Below are 12,295 nucleotides of genomic sequence, written 5' to 3' on the forward strand. Positions count from 1 at the left end.
TAACGTTCCTGACTAGAATCTCCAGCATAATGTTGGATAAAAGTGGTAAGGGTATATACATCTTGATCTCAGAAGGAAAGCATCTTGCCTTTCCTCATCAAGTATGATATTAACCGTGGGCTTTTGTAGATGCCCATTATCAGATTGAAAAAATTTCCTTCTATTTTTAGCATGTAGAATATTTTTATGAGAGGATATTAGTTTTTATAAAATACTTTTTCTTATCTATGGAAATAATCATGTAGTTTTTGTCCTTTATGCTTTCGATATAATGTATTATATTAATTGATTTTTTATTTGAAACTAATTTTGCATTCCCATTTAGTCATGGGGTGTAATCCTTTTTATATGTTGTTGTACTTTGCTTGCTAGTATTTTGTTGAGGATTTCTGCACGTACATTCGAAAGAGATATTGGTCTGTAGTTCTCTTTCCCTGTAATAGCTTGGTCTTATTTTTGTTATTAAGATAATAATGTTAATAAGATAAGATATTAAGATAAAAAATACTTAGGAATATGTAATATCTTTGTCTTATTCTTGTTTTTAAGATAATAATTTTTATTATTAAGATAATAATATCTTTGTCTTATTTTGTTATTAAGTCTCATAGAATGAACTGGGCAGTATTTCTTCCCTTTCCATTTTTGGGAGGAGTTCGTGAAGAATTGATGTAAATTCTTCTTTCAGTGTTTGATAGAATTCAGTAGTGAAACCAAAAAAGCCTGGGCTTTCTTTGGTGGGAAGTTTCAAAATTCAATCACTTTGTTATGTATCTATTCAGATTTTCTATTTTTGTCTTGAATCGGTTTCAGTAATTTGTGTCTTTCTAGGAATTTTACCATTTTCTCTAAGTTATCTCATTTATGGGCATACAATTATTCAAAATACTCTCATAATCCTTTTTATTTCCACAGTAATGTCTCCTCTTCCGTTCCCAATTCTGAGGCTCTCCTCCTCTCAACCCCCTTGATCAGTCTGGTTAAAGACTTGTCATTTGAGTGCATGATCTGTTCAATCTCATGCACTCTAATGTCTTTACCGCACTGGATCTGCACTTGATTGTCACTTTTCCATCTCCCCAGCTTGGCTGAGAACTCCTGAGAGCAGGCTCCAAATACACCCCGGACTCTCACATACGCTCAGCAAAGGCCTGTGGACTGAATGAAGGATGACGCAAAGCTGACGAAGCCTGGGAGGTGTGCTACAAGTCATGGGGTTACTGAGAAAGAATTCCAGGCCAGAACTCTACTCTCTCAGCTCCAATACGGGGCATTTTGCCCTGGTCTCGCAATCAGCTCGGATATGGGAAAGGAATGGGCAAGACACCAGCCATTCAGGCATCAGGCCAGGCGGCAGAGTCTTCTCCAGGACCAAGTCCTGCAATAGGACCTACACAACACAGAGGCACTGGACTCCTTCCTTGTGGCTTTGGGGACATTGTGCCCAATGGATAGAAATTACTCTGATTTCTACTCAGTAGAAGGAAGAGCTGTGAAGTCACTAAAGCCACCTGGAAATAGAAAGGATTGTCCTCGGTTCCCTGTTACTGGAGGAAACCAGTACTGGCCAGGTAGCTACCTATCAGGAAAACCATAGAAAGGCACTCCACATTGTTTAGAGTGAGAACTTGCTGGTTTATGTGGTTATCTATGCCAAGAATGTTCCATTACCTTTCCTTTCTTGACGAATTCTAGTTCTTAAAACTGCTTTCCAGAAGGCAGCTTTAACCGCCTTCCTATTTATTTTCCCTTAAACATGTACGTAGCTCTAATTGTTGGTACATGGGCCTGTCTTTAGGGAGATGCACCCCAAAGAAACTGTGATGATGGCATGAGGGCAGGGACCTTGGTTCATGCTCCTACTTCCCAAGCAGCCAGAACCGGAGTCTTTGTTGGGTTAAACTGAAGAGGGAGTCAAACTGAGCTTCTATTCTGACCCTATGTTCTCAGAATTTTTCTAACCCAATTTCGTGCAGTTATCTCCATGGGGATTATCCGGCCCCTACAGTCAAACTGTCCTCAAAGCTCTAGTAAGGAAGAATCTGAACAGGCAATGATCCATTGCTGGGCCAAGTGCATCAGGGGGGTCCACCTGGGGGATGGGGGGGAGAACTGTCTCGGTCCTTCTTGAATCACTGTAGCGAGAGGTCTTGAGCCATTAGCCATTTCTAGTTATTTTCCCCACGATAATAGAGTGGGAATAGAGTGGGATATTGGGTGGGAATTGGCGGGCCCATGCTGGGCCAGCTCCCGCCCAGTCGATCACAGTCACAAAAGCAGCCCAGACCACCTTCCCTTGCAAGAGCAAAACCAATAACACTACATGAGGCCCGATCAGTTCCCCCCCCACCCGCCGCCATGTGGAGATTAAGCCATATCTACCATCAAAGTCTCAGAGTCTTAAACCTCAGATAACTTCTCAGTTATATTACAAACCGAGATCTATTCCAGACTCTCACATATTGCAAAGGGGCAATTACAAGAAAAGTCAATGAGATCGGGACCAGTTAAGTTTCTTAGGCAAGATTATTAGGTAGAAGATGTGAAAGGAAAGTAATGTAACGATAACATTTCGTGCACGCATGCTTTAGGAACACACACTGTGATGTGTGTGCGCTAAGGAGAAGAAAAGGACGCCTAAGAAGACCATTCAGAGAATGTGGCTCAGGCTTAAAAAAAAAAAAAAAAAAAAAAAAAAAAAAAAAAAAAAAAATTCCTAGCAGGCCGTTGCTGAAGTGACTCAAGGGAAATTTTTCGGGCCCCGAACCCCAGTGTGTTTGCATAGCCTGCACAAGGTCACTTCAGCCCTCACGGTAGCAATAGAGGCGTTTCCTAGAGCCACACACAGGAATTCAGCATCTTTGCATGCAGTGGTGCTCCATGCTGCCCGGAACCACGTCAACGCCTCCCACAAAGGTACTCTGCTCAGAATGACAGGCAAAGCGGGCGCCCTTTCCCGCTTTCTAGATTCGTTTCCTGATAATGACTTGCACTAAGATTTGGCCTGAACTCTCTTCTCCTCTCTGACTCTCTTCCTTCCTTGGACGAATAGTATTTCTTGCAAAGCACGTCTCTGCGAGGCTTTCCCGACGCTCACCAAGCAGAGCAGGGTCCCCTGCCTCGGGGACGCAGCGCCCCCTGGCGAACGCGGCCCAGTGGCACCGCCCGGCCCCCTGCCGAGCCCACGGCCGCCACCAGGAGGCGCTGCAGAGCCGCGCAGGCGAGCCCGCCTGCCAGCCCCCAGCCCCGCGCAGCGCGTACTCACTTGGCAGGGTGGTGACGCTTCTGAGGTTGTGATCGCCTCCTCCACTGTGGTGGGGGGAACAGAAAAGAAAAGGGAGTCTGAGAATGCCGGCGACGCCAGAACAGCTCAGACGCTGCCAAGACAGGCCTTTCTCCTTCTGGGAGACACCCGGGGGCTTGGGCTTGTCGTTTCCTTATTATTGCGGTGGAAAACCAAACCAGGACACAGCAACTCCTCTGCCTTGTCCCCACAAACCGGATCATCCAGCCAAGAAATGGATTTACAAGGCACGACAGACTTTGTTGGTTTTTAACTCTGAGTGTTGACATTGGGGTTGGGGAACCAAGTGGGCCTCTTCACCCCTTTTTAAAGGCAAAGTGACCCTTCCCTGGACACCGAGCCCAGTCGTGTCCCACCAGCCCCTGCCCCTGGGCATGGCTGTTACCACTGACAACAGAGTGGAGAGGTTTGCCCTCTCATCCCTCTCTTCCCATTTGGCTTGGGAAAACCTGCTTGTAAAAGGGTGTCTTCTAGGGTGCAACCCATCTTCCAAGCTGCTTATAAAATTCCAAGGAAATCAGAGTTGGATGGGTTTCTAGGCATGAAAATATGGAACATTCCAGAGCTTATTGGATTCCCTGCTTTTCCATATCCCCTCATTCTCTGCCAAGTATGACTGGGAACATTTAAAAGGGTCTCAAAATGTTTGGGGTTTATTTCTGTGCAACGTCACAAGGGAGGATGCCAGGGATTCAATACTCTGGTTCAGTCTGGGGCCAGAGATGCCAGATTCCAGGCTGAGGAAACAGCAAACCTGCCCTCTCACGCTTGGCAGGAGCCGGGTGTTCAAAGCACGAGTCCAGCTCCCTGCAGCCAGTGGCAGCCTGGACTTGATTACAGCCAAAGCAGGAGAAGCCGGCATGGGGCAGTCATGATGGGGGAATGTGCCAGATTAGGGGTCAGGAACCATCTGCTCTACTTTCTGTTCTTTTGCCATCTAGCTGTGTGACTGCAGACAGGTTACTTGCCCTCTCTGAGCCTCGCTTTCTCATCTGGAAAATGAAGCCCCTTTAATAATGATGCCTGCTACCATTTCGATCTACTTTGTGTCAGGCACCATGCTGGAGGCTTAAACTCTAACCCTCATGACAGTGCTCAGGCAGTATTAGCATCCCAGCACCGACGGTAAGGAGACATGCTCAGAGAGGTTAAGTAACTTGCCCAGGGTTGCACAGAGCTGGGCAGCTAGGATTCAGGCACAACTCTGGTTTCAAAGGCCACTGCCCCTACTGAGCTTATGCCCCAGAGGGAGAAATGAAAGCTAGGGAAGATTTTCAACCCAAACATTTGTGCAGTTTCTCCCCCAAACTCCTCCTGCTCGGGTCTCAGTTCCTGTCCTGGGAAATGTAGTGGTTTGGGGAAGCTTTGCTTTCCTTCCTCCAAGTAAACCAGAAGTGTCTCATTGAAAATCACTGATCAGGTCGTTCATGTGCCCGCTAGAGGAATGGTTTTCTGGGATGCTCCGGGGTCCCCCCTCCCCCCGAGGCTGCAATGAAGGGGTCATTCAGGGTCTTCTCACATTCTTACTCACCTCCAGGACAGGCCTCGGTACTGAGTCAAGACATCTAAGATGTCCCCAGGCTTGGATCCGGCCCCATTACCTGCCTGACAGGGAACATCGAAGGGTGAGTTTCCTTGCCTTCTGGCCAGAAACTCCCCATTCTGGGTCTGGCTGGGAACGCCTGGGCACCCCCTAGAATCCAGAGTCGAGACAGGCTCCAGTCCTCATGTGCCTCCTGCCTCACACAAGTGAGCGATTCCCGCTGGGAATCCTGGCGCCGTCCACAGAGTGGCCGCACCCTAAGAAACCCTGCCCAGACCCAGATCAGGCGACTCCAGGCTAGCAGAACTGCTCTGGAAATTAGACAACGGTGTCTGTTTTTCCAAAGGACACATTTCAGGGTCCCATTTGCCTCATTCTTCAAAGTTATGAAACAAAAGCCCATCACAGTCCTTTTACATCAATATAGCTCATGTACACACAATTTAAAAAATAGAAGAAAATAAAATGCCATGTCCCTACCGCTCAGTTGAAGAGAGAGCCTGGTCTTTTGAAACCTCAACCTGGACACACTCTGCAGGTGCGTGTCCCTGGCCTAAAGCGTGTTACTTCTAAGCAGGGCCATGGCAAAGGTCATGCTGAAGACTCGTCCCTCGGACAGCACGGGGAGAGGCTGGCCTCCATGAGAGGACCTCCCCCACCACATGGGGGTACTTCTGCTCTCTGGGGCCCCATTCCTCGGCCACGTGCCATGTACGTTACCCTCCAAATGGTGCCTCCCAGGAAGTCCCAAAGAACTGTGCTGGATTCTTGATGAGTCCTTATCCTGAGAGAACTTGGAGGGGACCAGGGGTTGGAGGGTAGCAATACCAGGCCACGCCCAGCAGGAAGTGGTTGGGATAAGCCATGCTAAGGAGCAGCCTGCCTGTCCTTCCAGAAAGTTACGAGCAGCAGGGGGGTTGGGGTGAAGCGTTGCCGAGGGGTCGTGGGGGACACAGCCGCAGTACAGGGAGCGGATTCCGGACTTGGAGTCGGGCTGGTGCGAGTCCAGCATCTGGGAGCTATGCGGCTGTGGGCACTCGGTTCACCTGCCCGGCTTTACCTCCCTTATGGGTTAAGTTTAAGGAGAGTCGCATTTCACAGGATTGTGTGGGTGAGATGAAATGAGACAGGTCAAAGCCTGGGCGGCCACAGATCTGAACAGTGCCTGCTGGCCTTTCGGGAAGATTCCGCTGGAGGCCCTGAACTCTACTGACCCAGAGAGCAGCGGCTGGAAACGTCTGTAATGAGTCACTACTGAGCAGAAGCGCGTGTCTGGGAGCCTCTGGGAGCCTCTGGGACCCTCCACCCAGTCTCTCTAGGGCCTGATTTTGCTTTTCCTGGATAGCACTTTGCAGGCCTGAAGGGTCCCCTTGGAGTGGCTGCAGGAGTAGGCGGGGACCATTTTCCGTACCTCCCTCTCTTCCACTCCTCCCTCCCCTGCCCCACCAGCACCCGCTCCTGTCTCCTCCTCTCTTCTCCCTCCTTTAACTTCCTCCATGACAAGTGCCAGGGCTTTGAAGGAGCCTCGCACCACAGGGGAGACCTAGTCCGATCTGCCCACCCCTGCCAGGCTGTGAGATCTGTCCCAGCTGCTCCCTCTGAGGTCCCCCACTTCCTGCTCGCTCCTTCATTCCAGCGTTGGGGGAGGAATACGAGGTTAGGCTGGACATGGGGGAACGTGACCGGCGTGACCGGCGAGGAATGCTGGGTCCAGGGCAGGTGGGCTGGAGAGGGGCTGGAGACGGCCGCAGTGGAGAGTTCCTCTCTCCGGGGTCTCCTAGGAGTCAAGACCGTCTTCCACAGTGGGGGTAACTCACCGTGAGAGAGTCACCCAGGGCGCCAATGACCTTGATGTCAGCCGGCTTCAGCCTGTGAACTGAGAACACACACCCGTGAATGGCAGAGAGAAAATGAATGAATGAAAATGAATGAAGACCTACCAGGAAGACTGAGAGAAAGTCCAACTGTAATAGCAACTCAGCTTAGACAGAGATTCTAAGAGCCCATCCTTGTCATAAGACTCCACGGTAGCAGCCGCAGGGTCCGCCTGCCCTCTCCGCCTGAGGACGCCCGCGGAGGCTCCAGAGCTGGACGGCGGACCCATCTTTGGGCTGGGGGCGGGGGTCGGGGCGTGGTGTCCAGGGCCTTTGGCGAGAGCTGATGCCACCAGGTGAGCAGATCCCGCTGGGGCCTGAAGCCGCCCGTGGCTGCGCGGTCTGAGGATGAGGCAGGAATTGTGGCAGAGCCGCAACCAACCCTTCATCTATTCTAGGATCTACTGATAATTGGGATCAAATTTTATATCATCCATATATTGATGAACAAAATCAGCTCGGTTTTTCTAAAGTGAAAAGGAACATGCTTTTTACCAGTGACTGATTTTTTTCAAAAAATCAAGGTGAAGTTCATATAAAGATAAAATTAACCATTTTAAAATCAACGATTCAGGGGCAGTTAGCCCACCTGCAAAGGGTATACGACCATGATCTCCGTCTGGCTCCAAAACACTTTCATTTCACCCCAAAGGAGACCTGTACTTATTAAGCCCTCACTCCCCACGCCCCCAAGAACCACGAATTGGTGCTCTGTGGATTTTCCTATTCTCAGTATTTCATATAAATGGAATTACACACCATCTGACCCCTCTCGTCCTGGCTTCTTCCCCTTTCTATAATGATTCTGAGGTCCGTCTGTGTTACAGCACGTGCCAGGATTTCATTCCTTTTTTTGGCTGAATAATATTCTATTGTACGGATATAACCACATTTTGTTTATACATTCACCTGCTGATGGACATTTGGGTCATTCCCATCTTTTGGGTCTTGTGGTAGTTGTTGTTATGAACATTCACATTGTAAGCAAATGCGAACATTTATTTATAAATGCCTGTCTCCAATTATTTAGGGTATATACCGAGGAGTGGAATTGGTGATCCTAAGAATAAGCCTGGGCTTAGCTTCGTGAGGAACCACCAAACGGTTTTCGGCAGCCCGACTCTATTTTGTTCATCTTTGGAGTTTGAGCACGTACTGTAATGTAGCCCAGAGGCCATTTACTCATCTGACAAACATGCTGACCACTGCTCAGTGGCCGGGTTCTCTGGAGACGACAGAGGGATCAGAAATGGGGAGAGCCCTCCAGGAACTCACAGGCCAAGGAAGACGTAAGAACCGTCCAGTTATAGTTATCTATAAGCTGACAAACCCTGTGGGAGACAGAGAGTGACATGAAGTTCTGGACTTGCAAGAATGATTTACCCTCGTGGCGGGGGGTGTAGGTCGGGGGTGTTTCAGAACAGGCTTCATGGAGAAGGTGGTGTTTGAACTCATGACGTGACGAGATAAGGATGGGGGAGAGGGAGGTTGGGGATTGGAGGGAGAAGCATCAGGAGTGCCTGTGGTATGGTAAAGTGAGAGATGTCTGTAAGGAACAGACAGTCGTACAGTTTGGCTTAAGTGGAGGGTCTGTAAAGGAGCCTAGCACAAGATAACATTGGAAAGGTAGGTTAGGGCCACGGGCCTTTTATGCCCAGCTAAAGGCCCAGTAACAGGACTATGGCTGCATGTATAATTACTTGCATATATACTCTTGTACTGTATCTATCTACCCCTTGACCTAATACACAGATGAACATGAACCCAAATGCATGTTGAGGGCCATACCTTAAATTCCTACACTCTCTGTAAGGCATCCAATGCTTAGAGCCTGATGCTTTTGACACAGAGCACCAGATGCTTTTGACCCACTGCTTTTGACCCACGGGACTACACAGAGCCCGCTTCACCCATCAATATCCAGATCATGGTTGTAGAATTCTATCTGCACCAGAAGCTGTATTAACAGTCAGTGGAAACAATGTTCAAAGGGATCTCCAAGTCTTATCTCCTTCCCGAGAGACATCTTTTCTACCTGACTTCTATACCGTCTGTGGATGGGGAGCTGTTGCTCCCATGGAGGATACGCTCACTGGAAAAGTAAACGTCCCTGCCTCTTCCTATGACAGCATGCAAACTGACACACATGTAATTGTGAATGTGTGTGTGCAAAATATATAGAGCAGTGGTCTCAAATTTGGGCATGCATCAGAATCATCTGGAGAGGTTGTTCAAACACAGATGGTCTTCTTACCCCCAGAGTTCTGCTTTAGTAGGTCGTGGGAGGGGGTGGGCTAAGGATATGTGGTTAGAAGAACAATATCAAATCACAAAGCCAGCTGCACACATTAGCGCACATCCACGGGGTTGAGCCTGAGAACTTGAAAATGACCTCTTCTCAGAGAAATTGGGCTATGGGTAAAAAAGGCAACAAAACAGAAAATAAGACCTCCTTCCCTCAACCCCGGAGGGCTTATTTTAGTTTCTGATGATGACAGTCAATCACTCTGTTCTTGTTGCCATAACGTGTGACATACACAGTGAATACTGTGAGCACTTGTTAGTGGGCAAAGGCTCGGGGAACTCTTTGAAGCTGGTAAAATGCGGAGGAGATGGACAGATTTGCTTCAAAAGCACATTACGGTTTGCTAGAGAGGCAGCTGAAACCGGTCATCCCATCACCTAAATTTGTAGCAGACAAAGGAAACATACACACACACATGCATGCATGTGTGTCCACCTCTATGTGTGTGTGTGTATGTGTAGATCAATTGATGGGGGTGGGGGGGGGGTCCTCCTGTTGGTCGTGAAGGATTTCCTTTGAGAGATAATAAACCAAATGAGCCAAGCCTACATGGGAGGAGTCTGACTTATCTGGGATATTATTAAGACAGAGCCCCACATGTTTCATTTGTTTACTATCCTGTAGACCTTGATTTGAGCTTTGCTAGTATCATCATGTATGACAAAGACACAGCCTGCAAACCCAGAAAAGTGCTTTAGCAATTGCTCTCCTTGGACCAAGAACTACTTAGAGATAAGATTAAATTTATATGGTCTGATCAGCTAAACGTTATCTGGTACAAACTGTCCACCACCCTGAAAGGAGCTGATAAAAACATCAATAACTCATCAAGATTTCTACAGAAGGGGCCTCTTATCAGAAGGCCATCCAAGCTATGATGGAATGTCCTGCATAGCGAGGAAATGGCAGACGATAGAATGGGGAAAAGACCGGACACTTTGGAGTTTTGTCTTGGACAACCCAACAGTTTAAAGCACCTGGGCCATCATCTGAAAAACCAGCCTTCTCCTAATTTTTAGCTACGGGCTGCCTAACCCATAGGTCTCTGATATTAGGGACCTACATGAAGACTCCTGCAATGGTGGTAAACTGCTGGCACAAGATTAGAACCTTGCTTCTGCCTTGGAAGTGCTTCACTGTGGACTTATCTGAAGAAATACGCGCATCGCACACAGGAGCTCAAGAAATGCGCTCAGTTGAGTTACAAGCTTAATTAGTGGCTCTGTGTCAGAGACTTTGCAGCTTCGAAGCTTTAAATGATGGAGACTACAGGGAGAGGAAATACTTATTCATCCAAGTGTCTTCGGCTGATTTTGGATTTGCTCAGCCGACGGGTCCCGCTGGGGGGCAAGCAGCTCTTGATCCCTGCGGGGCGTCGTTTCTTCCTTCCTAGTCCCAGGTTAAGCCCCAAGACCCATGAGCAGGTGGTGATGAGAGAAACATTTCCAGGGCCTACGCTGCGTGTTACACGGTCGGCTCACAGCAAAGCAAAACCCTTAGCGCTCAGCCGGTGCTGTAACTTGGGCATTTTTCCTACCAGCTTTTGAATCGCTGGTTTTAGTCAAATGGGTACAATGAATGACGTCAAGGACTTAGAAAGGAATCGATGTCTTCAATGAATGTAAATGAACTGTTCTGACTTTGTACTGTTGGTGACAGTGGCATCTCTATTTGTGGATCTCTATTTTCAAATCCTATGAAGTTTTCCCTCTGCGTGGAATTAGCCCCTTGACTTCAAGATGGCCAACTTCAGCAGTGAGCCAAGAGCCACTGTCCTCCAGGCTCCTGATTGCAACTCTTTTGTTTGCAAAAGGCTAGTCTTTTTCTCCCTGGGAAAGCCTCAGGTCAGCTGCAAGGCGCAACATGTTTTTCTTTGTCATCCCAACTACGCTAGGGGCAGGCCATGGGGTAATAGCAAATGAGGCAAGGGGTGCCTGGGTGGCTCAGTGGGTTAAAGCCTCTGCCTTCGGCTCAGGTCATGATCCCAGGGTCCTGGGCATCAGGCTCTCTGCTCAGCAGGGTGCCTGTTTCCCTTCCTCTCTCTCTGACTGCCTCTGTGCCTACTTGTGATCTCTGTCTGTCAAATAAATAAATAAAATCATTTTTAAAAAATCAAATGACGCAAGGATGTACAAAGTTAGAAAGCCCACAGGAGCTAGACCTCCACAAAATGCACATATGCACCGACTGGGAGGAAAAATGGATGGCTTTTATTGATTCCTCTAGCTGCCGAATACCAACTGTTCATAAAAAATTACATCAACTTTATATATCTCATCCCAAAGCCTCATTGATTGGTGTAAGGGGTTCATCCCCTGTCGGTCCCACAGGGAATGAGTAAGGCCCCCCAGGTTGCTGGGACTGTGGCCTGTTGATGAAGGCAGTCCCCAATGTTGAGACATCACTTTTGGTTAGCTCGGGGTATCTGTGGGTGGTTGGAGAGAAACACTAGGGAAGGAGGTGACAAGGGAGGCTTTTGAAAAGAACTCTGAAACACAACGGTTATTTTATATAGAATCTTAGTGAAAAACTGCCTTAATGGAAGGCACTTAGATCTGGTCGGTTGGAAAGATCTTTTTCAACTCAGAACTGTAGATTTGCTGAATTAAAAATACTCATTTAGATTAATTCCGTGAACATCTGCTGGGCTCCCATATGTGCTGAGTCATTGGAGGTGTAAAGATGAGATGGCCTGGTCTCGTAAGTACGCACCAGAGGCTACCATCTCAATTAGAGATTGCGAACATGATCTCCAGGGCAGTGAACGATCTTACCAGAAATATGACAATTATCAAGGAAAACTAATGATGTGGCCCCATGCGAAGTCTTTTTAACTACCCCAGCAATCCCAAGGATGGCTAAAATGTCTAATCAGAGATCACGTGCAGTGATGAAACGTGTTTTTCATTATTGTTCAGTTAGCTGCGGCCATTTTCTTAAATGACAGCTTTCAGGCAGGACTCAGAAGGGCAGGCCCTGCTCTCATTCAGGAGGGCCGCTCCCCAGCTGGAGCGAGCCAGCGTTTTGGTTCCATGCCCACTTGCTTAGGTCAAGGAGACCGAAATCTATCCATCTGCTTATTCAGATGGTCCCTATCACCAGAATATCTTCACTCTCAAGGTCTTAAGATTTCTTGTGCTTATATCTTCAAGTGCCAATGAACACAATAATCTCCGGGGTCAGGGAATAAAGAAGAGGTTCACATTTTTATTTGGGTTTTGATGTTGAGATATGTTCTACGGGATGGGTTGGTTATCATCGACATGACA

The 12,295-nt window shown here is 48.0% G+C and overlaps 1 protein-coding gene across 1 annotated transcript in view; it reads right to left on the reverse strand.

Annotated features, from left to right (window-relative positions):
• PLB1 (phospholipase B1) overlaps positions 1–12,295 on the reverse strand; it is a 122,389-nt gene that overhangs the window by 58,963 nt on the left and 51,131 nt on the right. Inside the window, exons 18-20 of the mRNA XM_080814535.1 lie at positions 6,665–6,723; positions 4,836–4,909; positions 3,266–3,309 (exon numbers count right to left, since the gene is read on the reverse strand). Coding sequence (XP_080670661.1) covers positions 3,266–3,309; positions 4,836–4,909; positions 6,665–6,723 — 177 coding nt within the window. The remainder of the gene's footprint in view (positions 1–3,265; positions 3,310–4,835; positions 4,910–6,664; positions 6,724–12,295) is intronic.

The sequence above is a fragment of the Martes martes genome, assembly GCF_963455335.1.
Source record: "Martes martes genome assembly, chromosome: 9".
Lineage (NCBI taxonomy): Eukaryota > Metazoa > Chordata > Mammalia > Carnivora > Mustelidae > Martes > Martes martes.